The 19,194-nt window shown below is 43.6% G+C and overlaps 2 protein-coding genes across 5 annotated transcripts in view; both read left to right on the forward strand.

Moving 5' to 3' along the window:
- Positions 1-19,194, forward strand: part of ARHGEF9 (Cdc42 guanine nucleotide exchange factor 9) — a 298,991-nt gene that overhangs the window by 94,452 nt on the left and 185,345 nt on the right. The window contains exon 1 of one of the 4 annotated variants that reach the window (XM_067471669.1): positions 17,072-17,155. The exons of the other annotated variants lie outside the window; for them this stretch is intronic. Within the exon in view, the coding sequence (XP_067327770.1) occupies positions 17,147-17,155 (9 nt within the window). The 5' untranslated portion in view covers positions 17,072-17,146. Of the gene's footprint in view, positions 1-17,071; positions 17,156-19,194 lie in introns of those variants that run through there. 4 annotated transcript variants of the gene reach the window in all.
- LOC132763088 (uncharacterized) lies at positions 16,034-16,851 on the forward strand. Its single transcript, XM_060756465.2, has one exon. The coding sequence runs from the start codon at positions 16,672-16,674 to the stop codon at positions 16,849-16,851; it is 180 nt and encodes a 59-aa protein (XP_060612448.1). The 5' UTR covers positions 16,034-16,671.

Genomic DNA, 19,194 nt, shown 5'->3' on the forward strand with positions numbered 1-19,194 from the left:
GGTATATCAGGTATGCATGCCAACTTTGGTCCAGATCCACTGTTGTTTGGGTTCACAGTGCTCTCTGGATTTGGGCAAACTACAACTCCCAAACTGAAGGTTTATAGTTCACCTACACTCAAAGAGCATTCTGAACCAGTATTTTCTGTTGTCATGGGAGTTCTGTGTGCCAGGTTTGACTCAATTTAATCATTGGTGGAGTTCAGAATGCTCTTTGATTGTAGGTGAACTATAAATCCCAGCAACTACCACTCCCAAATGACAACATCAATCCTCCCAACCCCACCAAATTTGAGTGTATTGGGCATTTGTGCCATATTTGGTCCAGTGAATGAAACCAAATTTGGTCCTGCAGATCAGGCGGGACAAGAGTGAGCATTTTTAATCAAGGCATGTCTCAGTTCCATCTAATACTAGAACGTGTTGAAAGCTACATAGATTCCTAGGGAAAAATGCAAAGTGTTATTAAGATAATTATTAAGTGCTTAATTTGCCATATAAAGTAGCTTCGAGCCATTAATATCCAGCCGGGGATGAGTCACATTAACATTTGGAGCTGATCTGAAAGGCCTTCCGATTCCCCTTAAAGTGGGGAAATGTGAGCATATCGTACCAAATGACCCAGCTATGATAAACTCAGCCTCTAGAAAGGAAACAATAGAATTAATGAAGTGGCAAAAACTGCCAAACTATTCTTGAATGTTGGTGCCATGGTTCGGATTCCCTGCTGGCCTTGAACTCCATGGATTAGGTCAGTGTTTCTCAACCTGGAGATCGTGAGGGGGTTTCAGAGGGGTCGCCAAAGACCATCAGAAAACACATATTTCTGATGGTTTTAGGACCTCCTTTGGCAGAGAAGGCTGAAGATCTCTCTGCCTGTCCTTCTCTTCCTTTTTGGAAACCGACAGCGCATCCTCCAACCAAATGCTCTATTTCACTGTGTTCAAATTCAGGCCAAGTTTGGTTCAGAGAAATCATCATTGTTTGAGTCCATAGTGCTCTCTGGATGTAGGTGAACTACAACTCCAAAGATCCGCCTAGTCAAAGCCATGGTATTCCCTGTAGTAACCTATGGATGTGAGAGCTGGACCTTAGGGAAGGCTGAGCGAAGGAAGAGAGATGCTTTTGAGCTGTGGTGCTGGAGGAAACTGCTGAGAGTGCCTTGGACTGTGAGAAGATCCAACCAGTCCATCCTCCAGGAAATAAAGCCCGACTCCTCATTGGAGGGAAGGATACTAGAGACAAAGCTGAAGTCCTTTGGCCACATCATGAGGAGACAGCAAAGCCTGGAGAAGACAATTATGCTGGGGAAGGTGGAAGGTTAAAGGAAGAGGGGCCGACCAAGGGCAAGATGGATGGACGGCATCCTTGAAGTGACTGGACTGACCTTGAAGGAGCTGGGGGTGGTAATGGCCGACAGGGAGCTCTGGCATGGGCTGATCCATGAGGTCACAAAGAGTCGGAGACGACTGAACGAATGAACAACAACACAACTCCAAAACTCAAGGTCAATGTCCACCAGACTCTTCCAGTACTTTTTGTTGGTTGTGGAAGTTCTGTGTGGGAAGTTTGGCTCATGTCGCAACTCAGGATAGATTCACTTTGCTCAGAACAACACCACACACCAAGGCTGTAGGTTTTGTAGTTTATTGGGGGAAAAAAGTGAAACCAAAAACATAGAAATAAGGTTGCAAAAGTTCAATAGCCAAAACAGAGTCTTAAATGCAAAGGCATAGTTTCTAAGGTCCAAAGGCAAATAACATGAAGTATCATCCACAAGCATTGGTCAAACAAGAATCCATGGCAGCATGACAAAGTCCCCAGAAACCAGGATAAAAACCAAAGTCCCAAAGAGCCAAAAGCTTTCCCCAAAAGCCAAGGCAATTCCAAAGAAGTTAACAGGGTGTAAGCAAAGTTGCACTGACAAAGGGTTGACTTCAATCAGATTGTTAAATACGCTCTCCTAGCATGAAAGCATTATGTTGATCTTGAACTTCCCATTTGTTGGCAAGCCGAGCACTTCAGCGTACCCTTAATTGCAAACGGTCCTCCCTAACCAAATCCCCATCACCTTCAAGACAGAATAACTCATTATCCTGGGACTGGCCAGCCTGGGAGTCGACAGGCACTGAGCTCACAGGTGGAGCAGTAGACTCCTCCACCTGCAGCTGTGAAGTTTCACTCAAATCACGACCATCTTCTAAAACATTTCTTTCTCTGGGAAACAAAAACGCCGTCTCGTCTTCAGTATCAACACTGTTTGCATCAACAACAGAGACATGTTCAGAAATCTGTAACCCATCGTCCCCCTTGTCCTGAGGAAACTCAGGCTCAGAAAGCTCAGGCACAGACTGAGCCACAACAGCTCAATTCTATCATTGGTGGAGTTCAGAATGCTCTTTGATTGCAGGTGAATTATAAATTCCAACAACTAAAGCTCCCAAATGACAAAATCAATCCTCCCCCCAACCACACAAGTATTCAAATTTGGCCGTATTATTTATTTATTATTTACAACATTTCTACCCTGCCTTTCTCAACCCCCGGCTAACACTGGCAACAATTCGATGCCACATTATCATAATATAACAACAATATCTATATAAATAAAAATGTAATGTTCGTTTGTGGGATTAACATAACTCAAAAACCACTGGACGAATTGACACCAAATTTGGACACAGTACACGTATCAGGCCAATGAGTGACCATCACTCATAAAAACACTGAAAACACAGCAGACGAGACTTAAAAAGTCAAAAATAAAAATAAAAAAATACATTACAACCCATGAGCAATACTATATATATATATATATATATATATATATATATATATATATAAATGTAATGTTTGTTTGTGGGATTAACATCAAAAACCACTGGATGAATTAACACCAAATTTGGACACAATACACATATAAGGCCAATGAGTGTCCATCACCCCTAAAACACACAAAAAACCTCCAGCAGAACTGACTTAAAATCCCCCAAAATAAAACTATATATACATATACACATACACTCATATACATATACAGACACACACACACACATATATATACACACAATCACACACACACATATATATATACACAAGCACACACAAATATACACATACATATGCACACGCACACATACATATTTAGTTTATATATACATATGCACACATACACACATACATATATACAGAAGCTCATACATATACACAATATACATATACACATATAAACACAGAAATACACAAATATATACACACGTATACACACATATGCACACACATATGCATACCTATATACACAAACATACATATATACACAAATATATACACAGACATAAACACATATATATACACACACAAAACATATACACAGACTAGGCCACAGCAACGTGTGTCAGGGGCCGGCTAGTAAAACCATAACAACACAATAGATTATAACAATAACATTAATTATACAATCATAGCCATTTCCATTATCATAACAATCATCATATGGTCCAATTCAATGTCCAAAGTGCCGTTGTGCCTGCTAGCCAAAAGCCTGGTTCTAAAACCACGATTTCAGTTTTTTCCTAAAGGAAAGGAGGGAGGACACCGATTTAATCTCGCTGGGGAGAGAATTCCACAACCGGGGGCTACCACTGAGAAGGCCCTGTCCCTCGTCCCCACCAGACATGTTTGCAGGGCAGGTGGGACCGAGAGCAGGGCCTCCTCGGTGGATCTTAAACTACGAGGCGCAACGTAGAGGGAGATACATTCGGACAAGTAAGCTGGGCCGGTCATTTGGGTTCACAGCACTCTCTGTATGTAGGTGAACTACATCTCCCCTAAATCACTGCCATTTTCTCCCAAACCCCTCCAGTATTTTCTGTTGGTTAGGGGGTTTTGAGTGCCAAGTTTGGCCCAGTTCTGTCATTTGTGGGGATTTCGGTGGTCTGTGGATGTCAGAGTTGAATCGGTTGAAGGTATTGCAAATGCCATTATCTGTTGTCCATACTACCCTAAACATATTGTTTTTGTGATTAATCACTATGCTTTAGTGATGTTCAATTTGTGACAATGAAAATACACCCTGCATCTCAGATATTTACATTATGATTCATAACAATAGCAAAACGACAGTTCTGAAGTAGCAATGGAAATAATTTTATGGTTGGGGATCACCACAACATGAGGAACTGTATTAAGGGGTTGCAGCATTAGGAACGTTGAGAACCATTGGATTAGGTGGTATTTTCCTAGCTTGTTTTCTGCTGTCCTGGAGATTAGGACGTGGAACAATGGCTTCAAACTACAAGAAAGATTCCATCTGAACATTAGAAAGAACTTCCTGATTGTGAGAACTGTTCAGCAGTGGAACTCTCTGCCCTGGAGTGTGGAGGAGACTTCTTCTTTGGAAGCTTTTAAACAGAGGCTGGATGACCATCTGTTGGGGATGCATTGAATGTGATTTTCCTGCTTCTTGGCAGAATGGGGTTGGACTGGATGGCCCATGAGGTCTCTTCCAACTCTATGATTCTAAGGAATACCCCAAGCTGCTTTTGCCAATTCCTTCCTATGAAATGCAACTTATAGTGCCTGGTAGCCATTGGCTGTTTCCCAACCAAGTACTAACCTGCTTTGATCTTGTTTCGCTTCCAAGAAATGACTCTGATGCAACAGCGACAATGACACCATTGATGGTAGTGAGTCAAATTGTGAGGAGTTTCACTCTTCCTTATCTTTTCAGTCGGTTTTCTTTCTTATGGAGACTTAGGACTGGGATTAGTCATCTTCCAGCTCTCTTCTATCACACAACATACCGTATCTGTTGTAGTCTGGCAAATGTCAGATGATTTTTTCTGACTGTTCAGAGGATGAGAATGATGAGTTTCAAAATGAAGAGTCTGTTCAGGCAGATGAATCATAGAATCATAGAATCAAAGAGTTGGAAGAGACCTCCTGGGCCATCCAGACCAACCTCATTCTGCCAAGAAGCAGGAATATTGCAATCAAATCACCCCTGACAGATGGCCATCCAGCCTCTGTTTAAAAGCTTCCAAAGAAGGAGCCTCCACCACACTCAGTCAGGAAGTTCTTCCTCATGTTCAGATGGAATGTCCTCTCTTGTAGTTTGAAGCCATTGTTCCATTGCGTCCTAGTCTCCAGGGAAGCAGATAGGAAGCTCGCTCCCTCCTCCCCCCTGTGGCTTCCTCTCACATATTTATACATGGCTATCATGTTTCCTCTCAGCCTTCTCTTCTTCAGGCTAAACATGCCCAGCTCCTTTAGCTGCTCCTCATAGGGCTTGTTCTCCAGACCTTTTATCATTTTAGTCGCCCTCCTCTGGACACATTCCAGCTTGTCAATATCTCTCTTGAATTGTGGTGCCCAGAATTGGACACAATATTCCAGGTGTGGTCTAACCAAAGCAGAATAGAGCATGGGGAGCATTACTTCCCTAGATCTAGACACTACACTCCTCTTGATGCAGGCCAAAATCCCATTGGCTTTTTTTGCCGCCACATCACATTCCTGGCTCATGTTTAACTTGTTGTCCACGAGGACGCCAAGATCTTTTTCACACGTACTGCTCTCGAGCCAGGCATTGTCCCCCATTCTGTATCTTTGCATTTCGTTTTTTCTGCCAAAGTGGAGCATCTTGCATTTGTCACTGTTGAACTTCATTTTGTTAGTTTTGGCCCATCTCTCTAATCTGTCAAGATTGTTTTGAATCCTGCTCCTGTCCTCTGGAGTCTTGGCTATCCCTCCCAATTTGGTGTCGTCTGCAAACTTGATGATCCTGCCTTCTAGCCCTTCATCTAAGTCATTAATGATGAGGCTGATGTGTTGGATTCCTCAGCTTGTTCCCAGGTAACGGGAAAATGAATGTACCAGTTCCTTGGAAAAACAGCCCAAGGCTGCTCTACTACTCTCCCGTGAAAACTACTCAAGAATGCGAGGAGTTTTCACACGAAAACTCAAGAATGTGAGGAGAATTCTACTCAAGAATGCTACGAGTTTTCCCGTGAAAACTACCCAAGAATGCGAGTAGTTTTCACAGGAGAGTAGATTAGACTCGAGAATGCAGAGTGTGAAAAGCAGGCACACTAGACCAGTGTTTCTCAACCTTCCTAATGCCGCAACCCCTTAATACAGGTCCTCATGTTGTGATGACCCCCAACCATAAAATTATTTTTGTTGCTACTTTATAATTGTAATTTTGCTACTGTTATGAATTGTAATGTAAATATTCGATATGCAGGATGTATTTTCATTCACTGGACCACATTTGGCACAAATACCCAATATGCCCAAATTTGAATACTGGTGGGGTTGGGGGGATTGATTTTGTCATTTTGGAGTTCTAGTTGTTGGGATGTATAGTTTACCTCCAATAAAAGAGCATTCTGAACTCCACCAGCAATGGAATTGAACACAAAACTCCCACAACCAACAGAAAATACTGGAAAGGTTTGGTGGGCATTGACCTTGAATTTTGGAGTTGTAGTTCACCTACACCCAGAGAGCATTGTGGACTCAAACAATGATGGATCTGAACCAAACTTGGCATGAATACTTAATATGCCCAAATGTTAACACTGTGGAGTTGGAGGAAAATAGACCTTGACATTTGGGAGTTGTAGTTACTGGAATTTATTGTTCACCTACAATCAAATAATATTCTGAACCCCACCAATGATTGAATTGGGCCAAACTTCCCACACAGAACCCCCATAATCAACAGAAAGTACTGTGTTTTCTGGTGGTCTTTGGCGACCCCTCTGACATGACCCCCAGGTTGAGAAACACTGCACTAGATATTCTCAGAGGATTTGAGATAATACCTTGAAGTCCAGGTGTGTTAGGCATGATCTCATGAGTGTCTTAGAGGGCTTAATTTCCATTGGGCTTTTCCTTTAGTTTGGTTTCAGGCCTTTCAAAGGAGACAATGTTGCTAAAAGGGGACCGTTCTGTTCATGATTCCAAATCCATGGTTCCCATATTGTTAAGATTCCTGTTTCATGTTCCTGTTCTCTCTCTCTAAATATTCCTAAAATGCACATTTCTTGATTTTTCTTAACTTACTTAGTAATCATTTTGTTTGTTTCTTTAATCACCTTTTCCTAAAAGCCTTGAACCATCTTAAAGGTCCACCAAACATGGAAGAAAGTGCCTTTCTGTGTCTTGCACCGCCAGAATCTACCTAGAATCATAGAATCATAGAATCAAAGAGTTGGAAGAGACCTCATGGGCCATCCAGTCCAACCCCCTGCCAAGAAGCAGGAACATCGCATTCAAATAACCCCCGACAGATGGCCATCCAGCCTCTGTTTAAAAGCTTCCAAAGAAGGAGCCTCCACCACACTCTGGGGCAGAGAGTTCCACTGCTGAACGGCTCTCACAGTCAGGAAGTTCTTCCTTGTGTTCAGATGGAATCTCCTCTCTTGTAGTTTGAAGCCATTGTTCTGCGTCCTAGTCTCCAGGGAGGCAGAAAACAAGCTTGCTCCCTCCTCCCTGTGGCTTCCTCTCACATATTTATACATGGCTATCATATCCCCTCTCAGCCTTCTCTTCTTCAGGCTAAACATGCCCAGCTCCTTAAGCCGTTCCTCATAGGGTTTGTTCTCCAGACCTTTTATCATTTTAGTCGCTCTCCTCTGGACACATTCCAGCTTGTCAATATCTCTCTTCAATTGTGGGGCCCAGAATTGGACACAATTCTGGCTGGGTTTTATCCATTTTGGCTATTGTCTCTCAGTTCTCCAGATCAATATTTTCTCCTAGGTCTTTTAGCCCAGGAGATCGTAGTGATGTTTATTCGTTGTCCTTCCAGATTTTATTCGAGTCTATATTCATATAATCTTGAAACAAAGCCCTTCTTCCCCTTCTCAAGAATACCTTCCAAAGTCGATTTTCTATTAGCAAGCCCTACTTTCGCATCTTTCCTAAATTGATCATGCAATTGATGGTCACTTATCCCTATCTAGTCTCTCAGTTTTAATTTCCATTGGACTTTTTTTTTAGTTAGATATTCCATGTAAGTTTTTATTTCCTCATTAGATGTTGGCCTAAGTACTTTTTACAATGGGTGCAGCCATAGAGGGTTTTTAATTCCATTCCACGATATAAATAAAGTTATTATTATTCGTTGTTAGTCTATTTTGGCCAGCGAAGAGTGCAAAAGAAGGAAGGAAAGAAGGAAGCAGAGGGCAAAGGAGAGGAAAGGAGAATTGATGGACAGATAGATAAATAGAAAGATAGACAGACAGACAGATAGGAGGAAGGAAGAGTGGAAGGAAGGATTAGTAGATGGATAGATGGCTGAATGCAAAGATGGATGGATGGATGGATGGATGGATGGATAGATAGATAGATAGATAGATAGATAGATAGATAGATAGATAGATAGATAGGAGGATGGATAGTAGGAAGGCTGGAGGAATGGAAGGAAAAATTAGTGGGTGGATGGATGGATGGATGGATGGATGGATGGATGGATGGATGGAAGGAAGGAAAAAGTGAGGGATGGATGGATGGTTAGGAGGAAGGAAGGAAGGATAGTAGAAAGGAAAAAAGAATTGAAGGATAGATAGATAGATAGATAGATAGATAGATAGATAGATGGAAAGATGGATGGATGAATGGATGGATGAATGGATAGACATGGAGGAATGGAGGAAGAAAGGAAGGAAGGATAGTAGGAAGGAAGAAAGAATGGAAGGAAGAATTAATAGATAGATGGATGCATGGATGGATAGATAGATAGATAGATAGATAGATAGATAGATAGGGGAGGGAAGGAAAGAAGGAAGGATAGTAGGAAGGAAGGAAGAATGGAATGAAGAATAGATAAATAGATAGGAGGAAGGAAGGATGGAAGGAAGGAAGGAAGGATAGTAAGAAGGAAGGAAGAATGGAATGAAGTATTAATAGAGATAGATAGATAGATAGATAGATAGGAAGAAGGAAGAAATAAAGGAAAGATGGATGGATGGATGGATGGATGGATGGATGGATGGATGGATAGATAGATAGATTTTTTTTCTATTTTTTGTAAATGTTGTCTTATGTTAGTGATATTGTTATTGTTACAAATGTATGTATTTTATGTGTTTCTATGGCACTATTACATGCTGTTCTGTAAGCAGCCTGAGTCACTTTTTGGGAGATGGTGGCAGGATATAAGTATTTATTTATTTATTTATTTACAGTATTTGTATACCGCTTTTCTCACCCCGAGGGGGACTCAAGTTGTTGTTATTGTTATTATTATTATTATTATTATTATTATTATTATTATTATTATCCCTTCCTTATATCTCTTCAAGATCCTTAGGGGCTAGATCTCATTGAATGTCTGTTGAATTCTTATCTGATCTACCTTATCTTTCCCGTACCTTAAGTAAGCATGCCATCCATATCTTAAATTATATTCCCCCAGGTTAAGTAAAGTATGGCCACCTTCCACCTAGTTAATGGTGTGTCAGCACAAGGCTAAATCCAGTGGGTTTAATGGATGCACTTTGGGCCCCTTTGAAATGGTTCCATTGGTGGAACCCTACATTTGTTGCCCTAAAAGTCCCACTCTCAGCTGTCAACAAGCAGATAAGTAGATGAGAGATTCTCACCATCATCTGCACCATCTTGCTCATCCTACCCAGTGGCTCATGATTTTTCCTCGGTGTCTTCCCTCCTTCCCTTCCTTCGACAGCCAAAGCTTTCTAGCATTCACCCTTTTCCTACCCCTCACCTTCACCCTCCCTCCCACTTCCTTTTCCTCTGCTATTCTGGGACAAGATTAATGGAGCGGCGTCAGTTCTGCCAACATCCTGCCCCCATCTCCGAGGAGGAAGGCTGCTAATACCATTGTGGCATGAATGCAAAATATGTCGCACGGAGCCAAGCTGATTAGGAGCTATTATGAATCAACGGCATCTTCCGTCACCTCGGCGCATGGCGTTCGGTGTTCGTTTTCGTGAAGGACGCAAAGGTCGATGGGAATAATAATAATAATAACGTTATTCTTGTACCCTGCCACCATCTCCCTGAAGGGACTCAGGGCGGCTTACATATGGGACAAAATGTCCACAAGACATAAAAGCAAAACAATCCATACAATAAAACATTAAAATAGGAGCATCATACAACACAACAACCAAGATAAAATGCACAACACATAACATTCCTTTGATGGTAACACTGGCATCCAATCTGAGAGAAGCATCTTCAGAGGTGGACTGGGCTTAAAACAAAGGATTTCATGGGACATATTTGACCAGATGTGGCCACCAATCACCCCACTCCTACTAAACCATCATAGAATCATAGAATCAAAGAACTGGAAGAGACCTCATGGGCCATCCAGTCCAACCCCATTCTGCCAAGAAGCAGGAATATTGCATTCAAATCACCCCTGACAGATGGCCATCCAGCCTCTGTTTAAAAGCTTCCAAAGAAGGAGCCTCCACCACACTCCGGGGCAGAGAGTTCCACTGCTGAATGGCTCTCACAGTCAGGAAGTTCTTCCTCATGTTCAGATGGAATCTCCTTTCTTGTAGTTTGAAGCCACTGTTCCGTGTCCTAGTCTCCAAGGAAGCAGAAAACAATTCTCTTGAATTGTGGTGCCCAGAATTGGACACAATATTCCAGGTGTGGTCTAACCAAAGTGGAATAGAGCATGGGGAGCATGACTTCCCTAGATCTAGGCACTAGGCTCCTCTTGATGCAGGCCAAAATCCCATTGGCTTTTTTTGCCGCCACATCACATTCCTGGCTCATGTTTAACTTGTTGTCCACGAGGACTCCAAGATCTTTTTCACACGTACTGCTCTCAAGCCAGGCATTGTCCCCCATTCTGTATCTTTGCATTTCGTTTTTCCTGCCAAAGTGGAGTATCTTGCATTTGTCACTGTTGAACTTCATTTTGTTAGTTTTGGCCCTTCATCTCTCTAATCTGTCAAGATCGTTTTGAATCCTGCTCCTGTCCTCTGGAGTATTGGCTCTCCCTCCCAATTTGGTGTCGTCTGCAAACGATGATCCTGCCTTTTAACCCTTCATCTAAGTCCACAAATGGTCCTTTAAGTCAAGCATGTGTCACTTGGAATGCTAATCTATGGGTCCAGCACCTTCCCCTTTTTGTTTATTATATCTTGCATTTTGGACTGCCGTGTTAGCAAAGTCACCAAGATGTTGGTTTGAGACTGTATGTCAACGCCATTTTATTGCTTCATTTCGACGGAGTTTTGGGTTTGCTATGGAATTCTGGTGATTTGCCATCAAATTTGAAAAGTGCAGTTGGATTTTGATGTCTGAGTTCTATTAGTGAGAACTCAATAATAATAATAATAATAATAATAATAATAATAATAATAGATCATATCCTCAGCTGCTGCAAGAAAACTGCACAGACAGACTACAAGCAGAGGCATAACACTGTTGCTCAGATGATTCATTGGAACTTGTACCACAAATACCAAATCTTGTCTGCTGTAGACTCATCGTGTTGTGTTAATAATAATAATAATAATAATAATAATAATAATAATAATGTGAAAGGCAGTCAAGAGCCAACATTGAGGGAAGTCAATAGTAGTAAACTGCTTGAAGTGCAAAAGACAAAGAGTGAATATCGTAAAAACACAATCCAGAGCAGAAGAGAAAACTGGCAAAGAAGTCTCTCCATGGACAGTTCCTGGGAAAAACTGAGAGCCAAATTGATAAAGAAAAAAAGATGTGGCTCACAAATGGAACTTTGAAAAAGGAGACAAAGGAGGGCCTGATTCTGGCAGCCCAAGAACAAGCCATGAGAACCAAGGACATCAAAGCCAGAATTGAAAAGTCAGCAACACATCCCAAGTGTAGACTCTGCAAGGAAGTAGATGAAACAATAGATCACATCCTCAGCTGCTGCAAGAAGATCGTGCAGACAGACTACAAGCAGAGGCATAACACCGTTGCTCAGATGATTCATTGGAACTTGTGCCACAAACACCATTTGCCTGTGACCAAGAACTGGTGGGATCACAAGCCGGGAAAAGTTAAAGAAAAAGAACACATCACACTACTCTGGGACTTCCGAATTCAGACAAAGTTTTGGAGCACAAGAATCCTGACCGCATGATCGTGTTAAAAACAAAGTATGGATCGTTGATAATGCAATCTCAGGTGACAGCAGGATTGAAGAGACACAACTGGAAAAGCTGACACGATATGAGGATTTAAAGATCGATCTGCAAAGACTCTGGCACAAACCAGTCAAGGTGGTCCCAGTGGTGATTGGCACACTGGGTGCAGTGCCTAAAGACCTTGGCCTGCACTTAACAGGACTCAGAGCTGCCTTTGAGACTTGTTTCGAGATTCCAGAATATTTGGTGATGTTATAGTAGAAACCAAGCACAATTTTATCACCTCAAGGAAAACTAGTTGCGTTGTGATGCCTTCCTTACTGTGACTATTGCTCAGCTTCAGAGTCAAAGTAAAAGCAGGAGCATTGATTATTGATTAGAATTATATTCCGCTTTACTTCCAAAATAGGATTCAGAGGAAAGGAGGAAGGAGTAGGAGGAGTGTAAAAGAGGAAAGGAAGTGGAAGAATAGAAGGAGAATAGGCAGGAAAGAGAAGGAAGCATTGATTATTTATTGATTGGAGTTATATTCCACTTTACTTCCAAATAGGATTCATAGGAAGGAAGGAAGGAAGGAAGGGAGGGAGGGAGGAAGCAAGCAAGGAAGGAAGGGGCAGGAGGAGTGTAAAAGAGGAAAGGAAGTGGAAGAATAGAAGGAGAATAGGCAGGAAAGAGAAGGAAGCATTGATTATTTATTGATTGGAGTTATATTCCACTTTACTTCCAAAAGAGGATTCATAGGAAGGAAGGAAAGAAGGAAGGGAGGGAGGGAGGAAGCAAGCAAGGAAGGAAGGGGCAGGAGGAGTGTAAAAGAGGAAAGGAAGTGGAAGAATAGAAGGAGAATAGGCAGGAAAGAGAAGGAAGAATTGATTATTTATTGATTGGAGTTATATTCCACTTTACTTCCAAATAGGATTCATAGGAAGGAAGGAAGGAAGGAAGGAAGGAAGGAAGGAAGGAAGGGGCAGGAGGAGTGTAAAAGAGGAAAGGAAGTGGAAGAATACAAGGAGAATAGGCAGGAAAGAGAAGGAAGCATTGATTATTTATTGATTATTTATTGAGTTATATTCCACTTTACTTCCAAAATAGGATTCATAGGAAGGAAGGAAGGAAGGAAGGAAGGAAGGAAGGAAGGAAGAAAGGAGCAGGAGGAGTGTAAAAGAAGAAAGGAAGTGGAAGAATAGGAGGAGAATAGGCAGGAAAGAGAAGGAAAGAGGAAGGAAAGCGTATGAATATGGGTACAGGGAAGCAAGAAAAGGGGAAGGGGAAAAATATGGGGTGGAGGAGAAGAATGAACTAGGACAGGCGAATGCAGGGAGGGAAAGAAAGGAAGTTGTGGGAAAGGATGAGGAAGGAAGGATGGAGAAAAGGAGGCAAGTATAAAAGAGGAAGAGGAGTGGAGAGATGTGGGATAAAAGGAAAGAAAGAGAAGGAAATAGAGGAGAGAAAAGAGGAAGGAAGGTTAGGTAAAAGAAGGTAGAGAGAAGCAAGAAATGGGGGAACGGAGGAGAAAAGAGAGGAAGAGTCATGGAAGGAGGGAGGAAAACGAAGTAGTGGGGAAGGAAGCAGGGAAGAAAAGAAAGGGGGAAAATATAACAGGAAGGGGAGTAAATAGGTGGAGGGAGAAGAGAGGAAGCAACTAATGGGAGAATGGAGAAGGAAAGAGAGGAAGAGGTAGGGAGAAGAAAGGAAGTAGTGGGGAAAGAAAGGGGGAAAGTATTAAAGGAAGGGGAGTAAACAGGTGGAACGAGAAGAGGGGAAGTAAATAATGGGGGAACAGAGGAGGAAAGAGAGGAAGAGGCATGGAGGAAGGGAGAAAAAGAAAGGGAGTAGTGGGGAAGGAAGCAGGGAAAGAAAGAAAGGGAAAGTATAACAGGAAGGGGAGTAAATATGTGGAGGAAGAAGAGGGGAAGTAAGTAATGGGAGAACAGAGGAAAGAGAGGAAGAGGCATTGAGTGAGGGGGAGAATAAAGGAAGTAGTGGGAAAGGAAGCAAGGAAGGAAAGAAAGGGGGAAAGTATAATAAGAAGGGGAGTAAATCGGTGGAGGGAGAAGAGAGGAAGCAAGTAATGGGGGAACAGAGCAGGAAAGAGAGGAAGAGGCATGGATGGAGGGAAAAAAGAAAGGAAGTAGTGGGGAAGGAAGCAGGGAAGGAAAGAAAGGGGGAAAATATAAAAGGAGGGGAAGTAAGAGGGGAAGCAAGTAATGGGGTAACAGAGGAGGAAAGAGAGGAAGAGGCATGGAGAGAGGGAGGAAAAGAAAGGAAGCAGTGGAGAAGGAAGCAGGGAAGGAAAGAAAGAAAGGGTAAAAGTATAAAAGGAAGGGGGTAAACAGGTGGAGGGAGAAGAGGAGAAAGGCAGAGAAAAGAGCAAGGAGCACGGAAAGGGAAAGAAGGGGAGAAGGAAGCAAAGGGAAAAGGAGAAGAGGAAGAAATGAAAGAGGAAGGTGAGTGAAGGGAGGGAGGAAAAGTCAGAGAGCAGTAAAGAAGAAGGAAGAGAAAAGGATGGGAAGCAAACCAGGAAGAAAGAAAGGAACCAAAGGGAAAGAAGGGGGGAAGGAAGCAGGGGAGAAGAAAAGGGGGAAATGTAAGAGGTAGGAGAGTGGAGGAAGGAAAAGGCAGGAAGTAGAGAAGAAGGAAATAGAGGTGAGAAAAGAGGAAGGAAGGGATCGGAGAAAAGGAGGCAAATATAAAAGAGGAAGAGGAGTGGAGGGATGGGGGATAAAAGAAAAGAAAGAGAAGGAAATAAAGGAGAGAAAAGAGGAAGGAAGGGATCAGGTAAAAGAAAGGGGGAAATGAAAGAGGAAGGAGAGTGAGGACAGGGAGGGAGGAAAAGATAGGAAGTAGTAAAGAAAAAGGAAGAGAAAAAGATGGGAAACAAGAAGTAGAGGAGAGGAAAGATCAAGGAAGAGATCAGGTAAAAGAAAGGAGAAGAAAGGGGGGAAATGAAAGAGGGAGGAGAGGGAGGAAGGAAAAGATAGGAAGTAGAAAAGAAGAAGGAAGAGAAAAGAATGGGAGGAAGAAGAAAGAGAGACAGATGAGAAACAAACTAGGAAGGAGGAAGGAGGAAAGGAATGCAAGAGAAAGAAGGGTAAAAGGAAGTGGGGGAAAGCTTTTAAGCAGAGGCTGGATGGCCATCTGTCAGGGGTGATTTGAATGCAATATTCCTGCTTCTTGGCAGAATGGGGTTGGACTGGATGGCCCAGGAGGTCTCTTCCAACTCTTTGATTCTATGATTCTATGATTCTATGAATGCAAGAGAAAGAAGGGTAGAAGGAAGCAGGGGGGAAAGGAGAAGAAAGGAAGAGAAAAGGGTAGGATGAAGAAGGATGAGAAACAAACTAGGAAGGAGGAAAGGAATGCAAGAGAAAGAAGGGTAAAAGGAAGTGGGTGAAAGTAGAAGAAAGGAAGAGAAAAGGAGAAGAAGAAGAAAGAGAAAAGGATGGGAAACAAACTAGGAAGAAGGAAAGGAATGCAAGAGAAAGAAGGGTAGAATGAAGCAGGGGGGAAAGGAGAAGAAAGGAAGAGAAAAGGATAGGAGGAAGAAGGAAGAGAAAAAGGATGGGAAACAAACTAGGAAGAAGGAAGGAGGGAAGGAAGGAAAGAAAGAAAACTAGGAATTAGGAAAGGAAGAAGGGAGAAAAATAAGGGAGGGGAGGAGGAAAAAGGATGGGAAGAAGACTAGAAACAAGGAAGGAACATTTGCCCTTGCTCCCCCTTCCCTTTCCTGTTATCTCCCCCCCATTCCCCCCCCCCCCCCCAATTGGCTGTGAGTGACAGGAGAGCGACTCCTTCCTCTCTTCCTCCTCCTCCTCTTGTCTCCCTCCATTAGTATGCAAGGGGGCCCGCTGCCTTCCAGGAGAGAGATGCTGCAGCGGCAGCCGCCTCAGCCTCAGCCTCAGCATCAGCATCAACAACAGGCAGGAGCCGGGGTGGCGGTGGCTGGCAGGGGTGGCTTGCAGGGCTGTCGCGCTGGCCCGGCCTTCCTCTTCTCTTCTCTCCTCCTCTTCCTCCCCTGATGCTGCCTTGGCGAATCCCATCCAGCCAGACAGAAGTGCCCTGAAGACGAGAGAGAAAGAGAGGAGCCTTGGGCCACGTCGACATCATCATCACCATCCGCATCCGACACTCCTGGGTGCCTCTCCTTCCATTCCCTCCCCTCCTTCCCCCCCTTTTCCCCTCCTCCTCCTTCTCTCCTTCCATCCTTTTTCTCCCTCCCTCCCTCCTTGTGCATCTTCTCCAGCGGCGCTCAACTGGTTGGCGACGATGCTGCTGCCATCCTCGGAGAGGCTGAGAGCTTGAAAGCCACCCAAGAAAAGACGGAAGGCGAGAGGGAGGAATACAAAGCAAGCAAGGCTCAACCAACGCTCCACCGCCGTCACCTCCTCCTCCAAATATATATATATATATATATCTCAAGCCCAAGCATCAAACAAAGCCACCAGCTGAGCGAGCCAGAGTTGGCTGGACCAGAGAAAGAGAGAGGGACGGAGTGAGCAGAAGCGAGAGCGACCCACCGCCGTCTCTCCTTTTGCCTCCTCCTCCTCTCTTCTAGCATGGTGGATGTATGGACAGTCTCGCCGAGCAGAGGTTGACAGCCCCCAGCCTCCCCGCTCCACATCTGGAACACTACAGCGTCCTGCACTGCACCATGACCTTGGATGTCCAGACGGTGGTGGTCTTCGCCGTCATCGTGGTCTTGCTCCTGGTCAACGTCATCCTCATGTTCTTCTTGGGCACCCGTTGAATGGACCGGGCAAGGCTTGGCACCTTCCTCTTGGGTTCCCGAAGCTCTTCTTGCATCACCTTTGCTGGCTTTACGGTCTGGATGCTTCTGACTCTGTCGACGGTCCCTCGGTAGGAGGAGAAGGCAGCAGTCCACAGCCTTGGAAAGCCACCAACTGACATCTTCCCCCCAAATATATATCTTTGCCCCCTACATTAACCCAAACCAACTCGACAAATACATAAGAGAGAGCCTTTCCTTTACTGAAAGGGGGAGAGCAGCAAAAGACAACCAACATGGCCTCGTCGTGATCTGTATGACGTTGGTATATTATCTCTCCATAAAATCTTTTGTCATGTCTTGTCTTTTAAGTATGCCTGTAAGTGTATTTGCTTATTGATTGATTGATTGATTGATTGATCTTTTCTTTCGTTGAGCTGATGGATTGATCCTTTTCTTGTGCCATCTCTGTATCTGTTTTGATACGGATAACTCTCGGTGTCGAATCGCTGCCTTGCTTTCCTGTCATGTGCAAAAGGATCAATGGGGAGGGAGAGATTGCAGAGCAAAGCAAAGGGTTTGCTGAATATGGTGGATGGCCAGCTAGATTGGCTATGGATTGGTGTAGGTTTTTTCGGGCTATATGGCCATGTTCAAGAGGCATTATCTCCTGACGTTTCGCCTGCATCTGTGGCAAGCATCCTCAAAGGTAGTGACCTCACTACCTCTGAGGATGCTTGCCATAGATGCAGGCAAAACGTCAGGAGGGAATGCCTCTAGAACAGTGGTTTTCAACCTTCCTAATGCCGTGACCCCTTAATGCAATTCCTCACGTTGTGGTGACCCCCAACCATAACATTATTTGCGTTGCTACTTCATAACTGTCATTTGGCTACTGTTATGAATCGTCATGTAAATATCTGATATGCAAAATGTATTTTAATTCACTGGACCAAATTTGGCACAAATACCCGATACGCCCAAATTTAAATACTGGTTGGGTGGGAGGGTGTGTGTGTTTATCATTTGGGAGTTGTAGTTCCTGGGATTTATAGTTCACCTACAATCAAAAAGCATACTGAACTCCACCAATGAAGGAATTGAACCAAACTTGGCACATAGAACTCCCATGACCAACAAAAAATACTGGAAATTGACCTTGAGTTTGGGAGTTGTAGTTCACCTACATTCAGAGAGCATAGTGGACTCAAACAATGATGTATCTGGACCAAACTTGGCACGAATACTCAATATGCCAAAATCTGAACACTGGTGGAGTTTGGGGGAATAAACCTTGACATTTGGGAGTTGTAGTTGCTGGGATTTATAGGTCACCTACAATCAAAGAGCATTCTGAACTCCACCAACGATGGAATTGATCCAGACTAGGCACACATAACTCTCATGACCAACAGAAAATATTGGAAGGGTTTGGTGGGCATTGACCTCGAGTTTTGGAGTTGTAGTTCACCTACATCCAGAGAGCACTGTGGACTCACACAATGATGGATCTGGACCAAACTTGGCACGGATATTCAATATGCCCAAATGTGAACACTGGTAGAGTTTAGGGGAAATAGACCATGACATTTGGGAGTTGTAGTTGCTGGGATTTATAGTTCACCTAAAATCAAAGAGCATTCTGAACCCCACTAACTGTAGAATTGGGCCAAACTTCCCACACAGGACCCCCCTGATGAACAGAAAATACTGTGTTATGTGATGGTCTTTGGTGACCCCTCTGACACCCCCTCGTGACCCCCCCCCCAGGGGTCCTGACCCCCAGGTTGAGAAACACTGTTCTAGAAGCAGTGTTTTATAGTTGTAGTTGCTGGGATTTCCGACCATGAAAGCCCTTGACAATATATTGGCTTCCCAAAGAAGGACGAAGCCAAATCCTTTTGGGTTTATCTATGGCAAGCATCCTCAGAGGTAGTGACCTCACTACCTCTGAGAACGCTTGCCATAGATGCAGGTGAAACGTCAGGAGAGAATGCCTCTAGAACATGGCCGTACAGCCCGAAAAAACCTACAACAATCCAGTGATTGCAGCCATGACAGCCTTCGACAATATATTGCCTTTCCAAAGAAGGAGGAAGCCGAATCTTTCGGGTCATCACCCTGGTATGTTTTGGCTTTCCACCAAAAGAAGTGTCACCGAATGCTTGCTTAATGGATAGCGGAATTCAAAGGAAAGGGAACTGGACGTCAGGCGAGAGAGTGATTGAAGGCTGCTCAATTCATCCTGTTGCCTTGGGAATGTGACCAGAATCCCAAACCTTTCAGCCTCATTTCAAACCATCCACGTCTTTGCCGTTGCCGGGTTCAACACCAGCTGGACTTGGTGTTTTTCCCTCTTTGCAA

The sequence above is a fragment of the Anolis sagrei genome, chromosome 10 (assembly GCF_037176765.1).
Source record: "Anolis sagrei isolate rAnoSag1 chromosome 10, rAnoSag1.mat, whole genome shotgun sequence".
NCBI lineage: Eukaryota > Metazoa > Chordata > Lepidosauria > Squamata > Dactyloidae > Anolis > Anolis sagrei.

Excerpts from the sequence above, each read along its gene's own strand:
- LOC132763088 (XM_060756465.2), top strand. The coding sequence starts at position 16,672 with ATGGACAGTCTCGCCGAGCAGAGGTTGACAGCCCCCAGCCTCCCCGCT.